At 36.4% G+C, this 16,258-nt stretch overlaps 1 protein-coding gene across 2 annotated transcripts in view; it reads left to right on the top strand.

Annotated features, from left to right (window-relative positions):
• Positions 1-430: 430 nt before the first annotated feature.
• Positions 431-16,258, top strand: part of LOC136832224 (uncharacterized) — a 34,359-nt gene continuing 18,531 nt past the window's right edge. Inside the window, exons 1-14 of one of the 2 annotated variants that reach the window (XM_067093053.1) lie at positions 431-534; positions 4,402-4,490; positions 8,189-8,378; positions 9,867-9,998; positions 10,108-10,286; positions 10,381-10,515; positions 10,889-10,992; positions 11,721-11,814; positions 11,998-12,142; positions 12,285-12,458; positions 13,484-13,596; positions 14,310-14,420; positions 14,548-14,685; positions 14,784-14,969. In XM_067093053.1, coding sequence (XP_066949154.1) covers positions 4,434-4,490; positions 8,189-8,378; positions 9,867-9,998; positions 10,108-10,286; positions 10,381-10,515; positions 10,889-10,992; positions 11,721-11,814; positions 11,998-12,142; positions 12,285-12,458; positions 13,484-13,596; positions 14,310-14,420; positions 14,548-14,685; positions 14,784-14,969 — 1,758 coding nt within the window. In that variant the 5' untranslated portion in view covers positions 431-534; positions 4,402-4,433. Of the gene's footprint in view, positions 535-2,133; positions 2,225-4,401; positions 4,491-8,188; positions 8,379-9,866; positions 9,999-10,107; positions 10,287-10,380; positions 10,516-10,888; positions 10,993-11,720; positions 11,815-11,997; positions 12,143-12,284; positions 12,459-13,483; positions 13,597-14,309; positions 14,421-14,547; positions 14,686-14,783; positions 14,970-16,258 lie in introns of those variants that run through there. The other variant, XM_067093054.1, reaches the window with a different exon arrangement.

Here is a 16,258-nt window from a genome sequence, read left to right as displayed (position 1 = left end):
TTTAGCAATGAAAACTGTCAAAAACTTTTTGAAACGCATTCATATCAACGACTATGAAACATGAAACACAGCCAATGTAAAACGCAGTAAAACTAAAGCAACCGGGAATTTTTATATAGATTTCACTCAGTATCCCACGAATACGATTCAGCCAATGAATACAGCAATGCTGCTCAACAGTAGCTGTGAGAATACTCGTCGTTAGTCTCGGTTAATATTTAGAGGGCGATTAGCTGGGTGCCCGGAAAGGGTTCAAATGAATGCTTTATGCATATGTATAAGCGCTGGAAAAAAAGTCTTCCTAAAACTCGATAAAAACACTTTAAAAAAAGTCCCGACAGAGACATCTATGGAGGCTAATTCCGGAATGAGAAATAATCAGCGCCATCTAGGAAGTATCACTGCAATCTCGCAAAACTGGTTTTCGAGCGTCCTTCTTGGTTCCTGGGAATGAAAACAAACCAACATTCAGATCGTTTTCCAGTTGGTTCTTCAGTTTGGTTTCTTCTGTGTGTTTGTGTTTTTAGTGTAAACGTAAGTATTGCTAGCACTGTCTATCACAAGATCAGTTATTTAGTTCAATGTGATTATATGTACGGTGTTATTATAGGCAGATGTTATAGGTACTGGGAACTTTTTTTTATAATATTTTGCATAAGTATAGTATATTATAAATTTGTGGGAAGGTTATCATTGTGACTGTTTTGTTTAACGATTGGTATGTATGTGGTAGATTTTGGATAATGTAAGTTTTGTCAAATGATTGTAATTAATTTACGGCGAATACGTAAATTTATGCATTTTCTAAATTTTTGTATTTTGATAAAAACCGTAATTTTTATTGCCCACATCTTTTATTTAACACAGTTCCTTTCTCCAATATTCAGTATCACTGAGGGTTTGGTGATTTTAGTGAAGAGTATTTAATAATTATTTTCATCATATGGTTTGAAGAATGACCGTGTTTGGTCCATAGTATTTTTGAAAGCTTTTGTAGGTATTTAGGTTTTTCGGGTATTGCCGTGAAGGTATTAATGCGGAGTGCGAGGTATATAGAGTTGCGTTTGTTTTAAGGTATTCCATTTTCTGACTTAATAGCCTAGTTAGGGTTACATTTTAGCCAATGTTGTTAGCTTCCAAGGGATCAACGTGTAAGTAGTGGATGTTTTTGGACTCTGAAGTCTTCATTCTCTCGGAACTTTCAGACTTAAGTCAATGTAATAGTGTTAAAATGCATAGTAAGAGTTAAGTTCTAGGAGACTTAATATAAGGAAAAATAATTGGGAGTCTTTTAGAATACATATCAAGATTACCATCTGTATTTTAACTTGAAAAAACGTCCTTATGCCACAAAGTGATGGCTAATTTTATCCATTTGCTGTTACAATTGGTAGATACCGCAGCATAGCTGCTTTGTAAGAAAACCGTGAACTATAGAACCGCTCCGCACAGACTTACCATGGAAATTGATTTTTCTTATTTTAGTGTTGCTGATGGATGTGGTGGTGTTTGTCGGTCGGTACAATTACCTCATAACTATCCAACATGGTTGGGTGCCCTTTGGGAACATGGGTTATGAGTGGGGAAATCGCTGGGAGAAAGAACAGCCTGTCTTTTTATGGAATGGTTCCGTGCATGCTCTAGTCATAGGGAGCCATATGTTCAAGAAGGGATTGGCTAATAAAACCTATTATAAAAGGAACTGTACCAGGCAATTCTAAGCCGGCTGTCCGCAGTGAGCCAGCCTATGGCAATTGACGTTTTCCTGTTATCTTACTTGCTGAGCAAGAATTTAAAATATTTTGTCGGTCGGCTGTAACTAAAGTGTAATTAACCCTTGAAAACTGCATGACTGTACCAGTGGGTCGCACACAGCTCAAGGGTAAATTACAGTTTAGCAGCAGCCGACCGGCAAAATATTACCTTACTCTTGTAAAGCAAGTAAAATAACATAGAAAAAAATCAGTTGCCATAGTCTAGATCTACTGCACACTATTCGAAGTTTCCGTAAATGGGAAACAAAACCTTACCATTTCTGCTTTCAACTCGGGTGGCCTCTATAGGTTGCCGTGGCTGCCACTTTCAACTTGGGTGGCCTCTATAGGTTGCTGTGGCAGCCGCTTTCAACTTGGGTGGCCTCTATAGGTTGCCGTGGCTGAACGGTGCTGCGCGCCTTATCTGCATTTTTAAAGATTCCTGGCAAGCTCGTATGCTCTGGCAAGAGGTAATTTAAATTCTTGTTCAGCAAGTAAAATAACGTCAATTGCCAGTCTCTCTCAGCTCTTGATAAGTGCAGGAAACCAGCAGCTGCTGATTGGTGAACTGAAAGCTAGCGCATGCTTGTTAAGGCTTAGAATCAGTAGTACTAGTAATGAATGAAAAGTGCCTTTGGAGCAGCTCCCACTATCCATTTATTCACCCTTTTTACGCTTTGTTTTCGTGTTCCAAATGACATACATAACAGGAAATACAAAAATAAGGTACCCAGACCTTTTCCAAAGTTATTTACCCCACCAAAACCCCCAAATTCCCAACGGGTCTTTCTTAATGTTTGCTATTCCTGAAAGGGTTTTACCACACCAGTCCCAAGATAATTTACAGCTTAATTACAGCTGAGCGACAAAATATTATTTTAATTCTTTTTCAGCAGGTAAAGTTCTATAGAAAAACGTCAACTGCCATAGCCTAGCTCACCGCGGACAGCCAGCTTAGATCTACCGTATACCAACTTAATGTACCCTAACCTAACCTTACTTAGTAGTTTGTACATACTTTGAGGCCCTGGTGAAGGAAACTCCACTGTTTACCAAAAGTTCCCCTATAACACTGCACATGCACGATAGCATTCCAGGATGGCCACTGTACAAAAACACATTAGTTCTGAGGTTAATTACAGTCGACCAATAAAAACTAATGGTAAATTCTTGATAAGCAACCAAAATACTGTAGAAAGTTAATTACCATGCAGAGTTGTACTATAGTTCTACCGTAAACAGCTTCAGTAGTGAGGACTGATACCTATTTTAATTAGTCAGTGTACTTGACTGCTATCATTACATTATGGTAAGCAATATTTAACATATATACCTTTGTGTGATTTACAGAACCCTAGATCAGGTTAAGATAGGCCTAGGTTACTGTGCAATGCTGTTTACATCATTTACTTCCTTAAAGGTGTAGAGTTAAGGAGCTCCAGGGAGTGTATTTTCCATTTGGGTGGGACGAAGAGCACTGGGTTAGGTTAGTAGGCTACTTATGTTTTACTATGTAATTTAGTCCTAAGGTGTAGAGAGCCCTCCGTTCAAGTAGAACCCAGCTTTGTGTGAAAGGATGGCTGTATCCCTGTATTTTCCCATGCCATAGTGTAAAGCTGTTTTAAATTTGTTAGTAGTTATCAAAAGTCAGACCCCATTATTACTGATATCATATTCTCCAAACCTGTAGAACCTGGTTCCCCTTTGGAGTCTCCTAGCTTTATTAGGTGAAGGGAAAGTCTCTTTCCCCCCCCCCCTCAAAAAATAAACTATCAAAAATGCTTAAAACAAGTTAGAGAGATGAATGGTATATTTATTAGGCAAGCAATTAATACCTTTACCAAGATAGTTACACCTAGAAAATTCCTTGCAAAAAAGCTGTAGTCAGGGATGTATGTGTATGTATGTTTCAAAGACATGTAAGTTTCGTCCTTTTAGATTAATGCATTTATAACTTAGGAAAGTGGTTTACTTTTTAATGTTGCTAAAAGTTTGATTGTTGGAATGAGTGATATGAAGTTTCTTGAGTGTTGCGTGCTTGATTAATAAAAAATTTACTATGAATGCATTCCTTTAACTATAAGTACAGCCCTGTTTTCTTTGAACTGGCTTCATTAGACCCCTCCAAAGCTATTCATACGAACAAGGTTTGGGAAAGTAAGGAATGTTTGCTGCATGTAATTTGTCCACCACTGTAATATCTACCATTGTAGTACTGTTACTGAAAAGTCACCTGAAGGATATTACAATTAGGATTTGAAGAAGATTTAACATTTTTTCAGAATTATCTTTAAAGTGGAATTGTTTAGTGTACTGCTGTGTAGCAGCAATCCATTAAGTGAATCAAACGTGGTTTAGGAATAAAAACTTCTTAATTTAATGTATGTAAATATTTAGTGTACTGCTGTGTATAGCAGCAATCCATTAAGTGAATCAAAGGTAGTTTAGGAATAAAAACTTCTTAATTTAATGTATGTAAATATTGAAGTATATCTCTATTTTTTCCTTGAAATTAACCTTATTTTTGCATATAACTGTGGTGTTTGGTTTTTATATACTGGAAATAAGTGTATTTTTTCATATGATTAGCAAGACAGTTGCAGCTTTGATCATTTTTAAGTTGGCTAATATTGTTCTAAACTTACAGACCTAAGTGAATTAGGTGCTTAGCGAACTGAAATGTTGCTGGACCCAAGGTTGGTCCTGCTCGCAGGCGTTCTTCTATTACTTGGATTGGTAAGTAATTTTTGGTGCTTATAAATAATTGTAGTGAAAGATTTAGTAAATAGTAGTCACCAAAGATATACTTTGAAACAGTTAGTTTTGAAAAGGTGAAATATAAAGTATTTTCTATAGTACAGTAGATGCAGTTTAAGAATATCACTCAGCCACGCCCCCTTCTACTGGTACAGTAGATAATGCATGACGTTATTTTACCGCACTCTTGGACGATATCAGTTGCTGCTTGGCTATGACACTGATAACATAGCAACCCCCACCCTCCACCCATCCGGAGATGTGAAAAAGCAGGAGGCGGATTGCCACTAAAAATGGAGGAAGTGGTGGTTTTGTGTAGTACTACGGATGGTGGTGTGAGATATGAAAGTAAAGCAGTTTACTCATTTTAGATTTTGTAGAACATCTGGCCATTCAGAGTAGGGTCATGTAAAAGAAAAAAAATGGTATTCACAGCTTTTTTTTTTTCTTTTAATCATTTTGTTTTTTTTTTTTTTCAGGCCTTTTTAGTGCTCATCCTAATCACTTTCATCACTGTTGCTGTCTGAGTGGCTCAGTTCAGTTGAAAAAGACTATTGGAATCATGATAATCCTTTTTACCATTCTTGGAGTTGAACATTAAGTGCACCAAGAACAAAGCCTTCAGAACTATGCGTGGAAGTTGATGAATCTTCCACCTCTGCCAATTTTTGTGTTAGGCTCGATGGTACCTTCCTTATCCATCCAACATTGTTTGATGCCGGCATTTTGATTGATCCAAGTTTCATAAAGATAAATTTCTGGCCTTGGGCATTCACTGCTTCTGTTCATTCACTGCTTCTGTTGCTTTTGAGTTGCCCTAGGAATTTTTGGGCAGCTGCAATATCTGATCTCGACCTGAATACAGCTCTGCTACTATGTTTCTTGTATCTGAATCCCATACTCTTCAGTAATTTCCTCAGGCTTGTGCTTCCTCCTATAAAATCCACTGGTGGCTCCCTCAGTCTCTGTATCAACAAATCCAGTGTAGGCAGCTCTCCTCAACAAATCAAGTGTAGGCAGCTCTCCTCTTTCTTAAAATGCAAGAATTTCTCTCTATCACATCTTTGTCGAAATACTCAGTCCTCCCAAGGACATTCATTACAAGATTCTGATGGAGCAGTGATTGAGTTACATCTCCACTCATCTTGCCCTGGAGCCTGATCCTGTTGATTAAGCTTTGAGAAACATTAGTGACCTCAGAAGTTTTCTTTATTTCTTGTATCAGGTGTGTCATGTCCTTATCAAAATACTTGAATGTGTAAAGAACAATATTCCTAGCTTGGCTGATGGTTCTGACTGTTCCCACTCGCCTACCAAGGATAGGGGTAGGGGTGGTGCCGGATGCCATCCTCTTCCTCACTACATGAGGGTATCTGAATATTGCAACTCCGGCTCACGAGAAGGACAGCTCTGCAAGCCGTATGAGTGATATCATGAAAGAGGGGGGGGTTAGGCTGGGGTGGCAGGGTTGGGTAGGGAGAATGTGGGCATGGCAGTGATATTCTTAAAATGGGTTGACTAGAGTAGTTGCCTGTCCGAGAGAGCTTCATCTTAGTCCCTGAACTTGTGTATGCTACCTTTTGTCGCAGAAGGCTAGGTGGTGAACTCTAGCTTAATGGTAATTTTTAGTGGATAAATGCTTATCTGAAAGATAGGCTGGTCATTTTCATTGGTAACTTGATAACCTCAAGTCCTGCAGTCATGCTTGAGTCAAATGAATCTGGCACTCCAGTTGTAAGAGCTATTTTGTAAAGAACCCTGAAGCTAACCATACCAGCCTACATTGAGTTTGGGGAAAGCAGGCCCATGTACCTACCTATGGGAAAAGTGCTAAAGCGCATAAACTCCCAAGCTAAATTCATACACGCCTTCCTGATTAGGGTTAGCCTAGTGCTAAATTGAATAATAAGAGATTGAAGGTCAAGTCCAGCATTGTAATTTGCACCAAATTTTTGCTCTTCTGTTTAAACCACAGCAGTCTCACTACCACTTTGGCTCAATTAGTAAAAGAAAAAGGCAAGTAGAAAGTTTTTTTGTAAGGACAAAGTTCAATCTAATATCACTTTTGAGACAAATAAGCCAATGCAAGACCCTAGTCCATTCTGGTCCCTCACAATTGCAAGTGAGCTATGTGAAGAAAAGTAGTACTCTACTCCGGTAGAGCAGAAGCCTCTGCCCTAGCCAGGTAACTCATAAGTTCATTGTGGAAAGAAAATTCTGGTCATGAAAATGGTCCAAGAATTCGCTGTAGGGACGTGTGTGCACGTAGAGACTTGGTACTTTTAACCTGAGCATAAGTGAACAGTTAAATTTTGTCATACTTAATAGCATTGTCTGCTGTATATACAGACTAGTTATCACAAATTTGTAGCATGATAAAGTAGACAGCAGGCCCTATTTATTCAAAGGCTGCTTGAAGCAATTTTCAGGGATAACCCCATTACTATTCTTTAGGTTGTTACTCTGGGCCAGGGCTATTTAGTATTTCTGAAGGAAGTGAAAAGGTGATCTTAGTTTAATTTCACTCTTGTATAATCTGTTTCCATGTCAGAATAATTTCTTTTGCAGTGTTCATAATGTTGGGCAGGCTCTCATACTCAAAAGGATGGGATAGTCCAAGTAATAAATGGTTCAGTACTGTGTGCAGGTCCTTGGAAATAGTTTCAAGAATCCGAATCTTGCTGTCCCCTCCAGACTGTAGAATCCCAGGCTTAATAAATGCTCAAATTGTAGAGGAGAGTAACTGTGAATATGGTACTCTAGGTGCTATATTAGTTTTATCCCTGTTGGGGCGCTTGTGCAATTGGTGCACTTCTCGTGGTACACTGTTGGTATTAATAGAATATTCTTGCAGTGTCTCTTCAGCCCCTAGCTGCACTGACTATTTAGCCTTTTACTTTTAACTCCACTCTCACTTCCACTTCCTATTTTCAGTCTTACTGTCCAATTTTATCTGATTTTGCAACTGTGGGAGTTTTTGCTCTGTTTCACCTTGTGGTCCTTGTACTTCATCTCCTTTTTCTCATTCTATTACTTTGCTCTACAACCATACCAGCTACTCCTTTCACCATCTTAAATACTTGAATGGCTGGAAGTTCCCTAGTGATTGATGAACAGCCTAGGTTTCATAAAATGATTCAAACAAGGCTAATGTTGCCTTCAGGTCTACCATTCCACTACTTCCTCTGCATTACATATTGGTGCAAAGGGTCTCAACACCTTCATTGAGAGTAATTTTAAATTCACGTATTGGTCATTACCATAATACAGATTTGTAATACAGATTTGTTGCCATTTCATAAAGTTCACTTGGCTACTTTCTAAACTGAACTTATTCCAGATAGTTTACTACTCTTGCTTAAATCCCTTTAATTCTACTCCTTATTGTAAGTTTCAAGTAACTTGCACTTCATTCTGCCAAACAAAGTTTTTTGCATTGTCCTGTTACCCTCCCCTCCTTCATAACTAAATGTATTCTTAAATTTCCTTTAACAAAAGACTGGGTTTATTTGTGAGTACAGTATTACAAATTGGTTGTACCTGCCAGTCTTCTCTAAATCTGAACACTTGATTTTATCAAGTGTTCAGAGCCTTGATAGTGAACAGATGTTCATTGCATTGCTTTTAAATTGAAGTAGGATAGGCAAGGTATGAATTTTGACTTTGCATTTTAACAGGTAAATGGAGGCCCAGCTCGAGTCCTAACAGCTGAAGGAGACTTGGGCAATGAAGACATATCTGATGAAGGCACTGTGAAGTTTAACGGAATCTATGATGAAGGCACAGAGGAGGGAAGTTCTGGAGTGCTTGAGAGATTATGGACCGGTTTTAGCAGTAGATTAAATTTATTTGGCAGTGGAGAATTGGGTAAGAATAAAACTTTGGATAGTATCAACCAGGGTTTATGTATGTTTTGACCTTGTATGTTTGAGGGTTTGATACTTCCAGAACCCTATTGATATTGTGTGCATTGAGCCTAGTTAGACCATATAAGAATTCTAATGATGGTACAGTGCTTGTATAATTAAGGAACTCAAAGTACAGGTCACACCAGTTGACCTAAACAGAATTGAAAAATACTCTATAGGGAAATAGAGCTTAGGCCTGACATTTCCTGCTTCTGGTAATTCTAAGTCTGTACAAGTCTATTCTAAGTCTATACACCTGTATTCATTTATAGGTACAAGGTAATTGTAGAAAATTCTTTAAAAACCAGATTCTATGGTAAGTGAATGCATATTAGTTCTTGATTAAAATGTGTTAGTCAAGTTTCTAGCCACACTTAATATATGTGAAATGTGTGAGGCTCCAGCAGGCCTTATTATGGCGAGGCATTTGACTCAAACTGGAGTAGGTGGGAGGTAAACAATTGCAATAGATCATCTTCCAATTGAATTGGTAGTTCAGTACTAGAGAGGAGAAACATCCCCAATAAAGCTTAAGGTTACAAGATGCAAAGGTAGGCCTAATTAAAATTACAGTAAACACCCTGTATTCGCGTTGTCACGATTCGCAGACTCGCACATTCGCAGGTTTCTCTGTGGAACATATCTACCCATTATTTGCAGAAAATTCGCCCATTCACAGTATTTTTCACTGAAATTTTCACATTACTGTATTTTCATATAATTTTCATAAATGCACTTTTTGTGATAAAAGTATTCAAATACTCGGATATAAGCAATTTTACAGGTTATTTCTTTTGTTTAAACTATCAAAATGGCAGTTCTAGTATTTTTAGAGGGGTTTTAAGTATTCACTGATTTTAACTAATTGCAGGGAGTGCAGTATGCATCCCTCGTCGAATACGGAGTTTTCACTGTATAACAGAATGGTATTTAACCTTTATGTACTAGTTCAGTGCTTTGCAATGTGATTCATCAGCTGTAGAGAAGGCTTTAAAATTTTGCATGGCAGGGGATTTTAGTATTAGATGAAGTTAATGACATGTTTATATAAGTAATCTTTTTCCGTAAAGTTCTGAAGACTTTGGTGGCAAAACTGCACTCGAGCAGTTAGTTTTTGTAACTAATCCTTTAGCTCTTAGAGCTGTAAAAAATTTGGTGGTAAAACTTACCTAATTTCTTAAGGAAATCCTGTGAAATAAGTGGATACCCCAACCCCTAATTACTGATTTTTTTTTCTACTTAATAGTCAATAATTCAAGGTCCATTAAGGGACTGGTCGGTGTAGTAACGCCAATGTCCTTAATATGCAGTTTAATGGAATGTGATAACTATATACAGTATGCAGTTTTGAATTTCAGACTGTTAAATTATCAGTACAGTACGGCAATGTGCTTAAGGTCTTACAGTTACGACTGGTGGCTGAATAGTTGAATTTTTTTTCCTACAGAAAAAAAGCTTCAAAGATTTCGCTCAGATACTGTACAAAGACTGAAGAATAATGTTAATGAACTTCAGGAAATTGGGAAACGTCAGAAAAGATCTCATCCTATAGAGTCCATTCTTTCAAAGGAGACAAAAGGTATTAGAGTTGTAGAGTTGTGTGGATATTATATCATTAAAGTAGGTTGATTGATAGTTTCATAACATAAGGCACTGTTTGAGATTAATAGTCTTTTTTAATTTTCCAGGTTTCTATAAACTTTCTGGTTTGGATGGAAATGTAAACAGTCACCTAAGAACTTTTACTTCACCTGAAAATGCCATATCAATGGAAGTATTTGAGCACCTGAACTTCCTCTTTTGGCTTGTGACGGAAGATTATAGCGTTGATAATCCTGGAAATTTGCACGTGTACAAGTTAGACGTGGTAGGTTCAATATTTTTCTGCAAAGGTAAGATTGTGATAGTTACATGCACTTTTTCAGTTACCAAATTCTTAATACCCTAACAAAAATTTCCAGGCACGCAACACACTGCAGAAGGCCCAGACACGTACCTTAGGTGCAAAGAAGTGTATACCTGTTTTAAAGCTCAATGTTTTTATCGAAGTTGTTTGTGTGGAGACACTAGAACAGGATGTTCAGGATTCTTCAAGGGTAAGTGTAAAAAATAAGACTTAAAACTAAACTAAACTTTAAATGGTTGCTACTTTGCTGGTCTTCAGACCTTATCTAAATTTTTGTTAATGTGACCTGCAAAGTTGTCTAAGCAACCTTTTTTTTTTTTTATGAAATCCCTAATCTAAGCACTTTTTATGAAATCCCAATATAATAGGTGGGAAGTTGGAATATGCTTGTCCTTGTTTTTTTTTTTTTTTTTTTAACCTGATGGGTATTCTGACACAAACTGACTACATTCTGAATTTCCCCCATTAATATGTTAATTCTTTTAATTTTGATATGAACTTTATTGAAACTGATTTAAAATGGTTGATCTGGTCTTTATTGGAGTTCTTCTATATATTAACAGAAAGGATCTGGTAGTGGAGTATACAGAATAACATGGTCAGATGGGCTGAAGGTTGAATTCAAAAGATCTCTGAAAACACAAACTGCTCAGGATGTTGCTCTGTGGTAGGTAACCAGTGTAGTAGTCAACAAGTAGGAAGGTGGATTTCATATCTTAGTGTGAGATTAGAAAGTCCATGTATGGAAGTGTTAGTTTTAGTTTTTCTTGTTCTTATTTGTGCATAACCTGAGTGATAGTGGTTTAAGCTCACCCCTAGTGTATATCGACACCGTTTATAGGTGATCGCTCCGGGGGTGGTAACCCCGGCATTCTAGATAGCTTTTTCTCTGGTATATGTAGCAATTCTTATACCTAGAAATGTGCTAAATGGAACCATTTCACTGGCTGACACAGGTCGAGCCCAGAAATAGATTTTTCCTTTGTCAAAATCCCTTTATTGGGAATAAGAACGAGGCTTGAATTATTGTAGATAATTATGGGCTTTAACAACTGTAAAATCTGAAGCATGAAAAATTGTCTAAATTAGAATGTTCAAATTAAAATTATAGCTAATTAAATTTAATTCCTATTGACATCCAGTAATCTTGAATGTTACATGGCTGGTATGTGTAAATGAGGTTTCACTTAACTGAAAGGTTGGTGTAAATTAAAATGAGGAAACAAAGGGAGATGATTATTCTTTAGAATTTTAAAGTCTGACACTTTCAACAAGGAGACCTCCTTTTAGAGTAGCTCTTCATTCTTAAAACATATTTTGGATTTTATATAATCTTGTTGTGAAACCTTTTCTTTACTGTGAGTAGTCATGTAGTAATATCAATCTAACTTGCAGGGAATTTGGGGAGAGTACATTTATTGCATTTGCTAACTCCTATGATCCAGTACAGAGGTATGGAGAGCTGCTGAGTGTTGTGTTTCAACTACAAGTAAGCTCTCGCTTTAAGTGGTTTTTTTTGGACAGATCTGAAATTTGTAAATCTGGAATTTGTAGAATATGTAAATGGAAAAGACTTGAAAACTGGGAAGCAACTAAGTAATATTTTGAATGTTTGATTGCATTAACAATTTGTAATCCAGTCTTTCTTACTGTTATGTCAATTTTATTACAGACAACAACACAAAATGGTATAATCTTTCCAAGTTACGATAAAATTGATAATGCAGGATTTGGTACAAAATATGCAGCGGGCTTAGAATCTTTCAGGATAGTTTCTCGACAGTTTCTAGCTGTTGCAAATCATAAAGATGATATGGGTAAGTTTTTCTAGTGTAATTTAGTGTTGTAAATTAAATTCAAAACTTACATTTGTTAATTTTAAAATTTGATAAAAATAGCTAATTTCTCCAAAATGTCTGCATAACTGCAAAGACTTAATAAGGTTGAGTCTATCCTCAGGGAATGTGGAGATAGACAGTGTAATCTATGTGTACGACTTGCATAGGAGAATTCTGAACCCATTCCAGCGTATAAGAACTACTGGTGCTCGCGACTGGACTGCTTTCAGCTTTACTGAGGGAGCAAGCTCAGAATATTTCCTTGTTGTTGCAAATGAATACAGAATTGACAGAAGTAAGCATTAGAATTTTTGGGGTGTTTTTATTGGTAGTTTTGTAGCTAGTGGTTTTAAATCTGTTTGGTGCAATGTAATTTTTAGAAGTCCATTAGTGGTATTGACATCATGGCATAGCCTGCCTCAAATGGAAAAACTGCGAGTAGATTGGAATGATTCTGGTTTTGTGCACGTGTTTTAAACTGTATGAATCATGCTGACCTATACAATGAGAGTAAATTTCTGGAAAAGTTTAGCTGTATGTTTTTAGTCATAGTGGCAGTTCCCTCTCCCATTGGCTTTGAGTTTCTAGTACTTTACCTGGTACTGTATGAAGTTTTAACTTAAGTTTAGGTCTGAGTAATGTTGAGTGTTAGATTTTGACATTTGTCATAAAATATATGAGGTAGTTTAAGAAATTAAGTGGGGAAAAAAAGTATTTAAAACTTCCGTAAATTATTCTATAGAAAGTTGTAAATTTTTTTTTTTTTTTCAAACAAAGTCCCCTATCCCAACCTGCCCTTCATAATATGTCGACCTGGATTTTAAATGATAGTGGTGATATATGGGCAACAAAAATGAAATGCTTACCAGTAGATTTTTTCCCTTTAATTTCATTCATTTTTTTATATAATTTGGCAGACTGAAATTTTTAGTCTTTGAGAGTTCTCTGGAAATAAAGGAGCATTTAAGGAGAATGGAGGTCCTGATCTAATTGTAAGAACTTTAAAATAAATAGAAATAAAGGTGAATTGGAGCAAAAGTTAACCAAAAATTTTCTAAGAACAATTAAAGATTAATTTTTTGACCAATGATTTTGATATACTTTATTGCACATTTGATTGATCTTGACATCACTGTAAACTAGTTGAATACAGTATTTGTACCCCTGTCTTAGTTGTTTTTGCATTTTGCTTTTTGTTTACCCTTCCCCACATCTTTGATCTCACTCAAGTCCAATGGTTCATTTTATAGGCAATGGTAATATTTTGATATTGAAAGACTATAATCATAGCAGTTTTTAACATTTAAATTGCATTTTCAGATGGTAACAAGGATTTTGAAGTGGATTCTGTAATCTATAAGTATGATAATGGCAAGTTTGTGCCATTCCAGTGTATCAGAACTAATGGTGCAAGACAATGGATAGTGTATCAGGTAAGACTGAGATTGAGTAAAATGCTTTTGCCTTTCATGGCACTTCATACTGATTATGACACTGTATACTAAATTTTTAGGGAAATGTTAATCGGAAAGCCAATGAGGACTTTCATTATGGGCGACTTAGCGACTTGAAACTGGTGGAAGTTTTATGTACATATTTGAGTTCATAAAAAGAACCTTGGAAACTTCTGAGGAAAAGGCGTACTAACCTTTATGCATTAAGAGGTATTTTTAAGAATAACATTGAATGTTTCAGTATCATGTGAATGGTTCAGTATATAAGCAAGAGCAACAAAATTTCAGACTTGACACTTGAATAAAACATTATTTAGGGATTCTTGGAAAGGTTTTCCCAGAAAGGTTTTCTCCTGTGATTATTGAAGTGCAGAGATTTTAAGTTCTCATGATCTGCATCCCGTATTGGTAATGTCACTTACATTCCAATCACAATGGGTGCTAGGGGAGCCATCTGGATAAAAATTAACATGAGAAATATAAAATTTTAATGTGGAAAAGCTGAGCAATAGTTTTGTATAATAATTTTTCAAGTTTTGGGGTCTTAGACTTGCTGTGGTTACATAATGGGTAGTGCAGATTTTTGGACAGAATTTGTTTTAAGACACCTTTGGCATATTTATTTTTTAATTTTAAGATTTTGTAGCGTTAGTTATTGCTAATATGCCTGTTGCTTTTTATTTTCTCATTAGGGAACACAAGGTGAATTTCTCCTGGCAGTAGTTAATGGACAGTCGGGAGTGTTTTTCTACCAGTACAATGGTTGGCGGTTTATCCAGACAACACAAAAAGTTTCAGGTCTGGTGAGTATTTAAGAAATTCCTAGTACTGTATTGTACTTAGAGCAACTTGTTCAGATATTGAGTTTTTGAAAATAAATCACAAAGTTTAGACAATTGAGTTTTGTATATTAAAAAAATTTCTTTGCAGGGTGCAGTGTCAGCCTCCTTTGTTTATTTGCCAATTACACTAAACAAGCTGCTGCTGACTGTGGCAAATCCATTTGATACTTCGGCAAATAGACCATTAACCTACTATGTTTCCTTCGAGTATCTGGATCCATTAGGAGTAAGTATTGTTTTGTTTATCAATCATGTATAGTATAAATGAGTTTTAGTGTATAGAAGTTTATTAACTTAACCATGCACAATGAATTCTATTTACAGAAGTATTATGATGATGCCCTGGTCTGGTGTAAATCTCTTAAAAATACCATAGTAAATGATGGCTTGTCTGATCTGGTCAGAAGAGTTCAGCAAGCAACTAAGGTCGATGGATCGAAGAACTTTACAACTCGTGTTACAATTAGGGGTAACATTAAAGTTACTGCACAATTTACTAGCATCTTGAACGTAAGTTTTTAAACTTTTTGTGTGCAGTATTAACTTTTAAAAATGGGTAAAGTAATCTTACATGTGCCTGTAATCTTTCACATTGGATAGAGTGACAGGGTAATCTTTAATTTTTTTTTCCACACTTGGTTTGGGATAAATTTTAGACTTATAATCTTGCTGCCCCTTTCTGTTAATGCCTCTTGAGATTTTCTTAATCATGATGCAGTTCATCCAACTCAACTTGGCCAGTCTCCTCCTTTACACCTCGTCATATCTCGCACAGCATGCTACTCATCCTGTAACTCGGTATACAGTACTGCTAATCTCTCTAGGTTTTAGATATTGCACTATTGTTGTTCATCCAGTACTTTTTCATATTTTCACTTTTTCCTGTTACTATCCGCATAAACTAATGCAATACCATGCTAATTTCTACCCCATAGTTTTTTCACTCTTGTATTCTAATTAGATCTTCCTCACAGGAAGGTAGTGCTGTTAGTGCACCATAGGCATTACTAAAGTGGTTGGAGGAGTGTTGTGCACCAGCCCTTTAGGCTTCTCCTCTCTTTCATCGTCCAACTCAGTCTTGATTTTGTGGTTTGAATATAAGTGTTCCTCCAGTCCTGTAGCTGCAAATTTTTATGAACCAGTGATCAAATATCTCTTGATCCTCTTGAATACTTCTTAATCTCCAGTTCCTGTAGTACCAAGTAATCTGCCAGACTGTTTGGACATTCCACAGGACTGTGCACACATGACCAGGGGAAAGAGTAGTCAAAACCAAAATAACTACAAAACTTAAGAGGACCATGCTCCCTGATACCTTTTTTTCCTCATGTAAACATTGCAGAATCCTTACATAGGTTTTATTCTTAAGTCATTTTTTAAGTTTTGACATGTCAGTTGTTGTAATATTCAGAATTATCTTGTTAAATCTGTTGCAATTTCAGAAAGGTATCTGGTGTTTCTTCTGTACAAAACCAGTGTGTTTGCATCCCTCAGCTTTCTAAGTCGCTTCTCTCAACAATTTACCAGATTTGAAGGTTTATGCTTAATTTTGTTCCTGAAGGTGTTTTCCCGGGTTTGAAGGTTTTATGGTCAATTTTGTTCCTGAAAGTGTTTTCCCAGGTTTGTTTAAGGTGTTCACATTCTCCAGGTTACTTTCTGTTTATAGAACTATTTCTCTTGCCCATCATGACACATTTTTCCTTTTATTTTATCTGAAGTTTTAACTTTAATTATTCCATTTCTTGTATCTGTTGGTTATTTGAACCCATGTTTCTAATACTGTAAATTGTCATTATAGC

Source organism: Macrobrachium rosenbergii, chromosome 49 (assembly GCF_040412425.1).
Source record: "Macrobrachium rosenbergii isolate ZJJX-2024 chromosome 49, ASM4041242v1, whole genome shotgun sequence".
NCBI lineage: Eukaryota > Metazoa > Arthropoda > Malacostraca > Decapoda > Palaemonidae > Macrobrachium > Macrobrachium rosenbergii.
The sequence above is the reverse complement of the archived record's forward strand: the minus strand, read 5'-3'. Positions and strand labels throughout refer to the sequence as shown.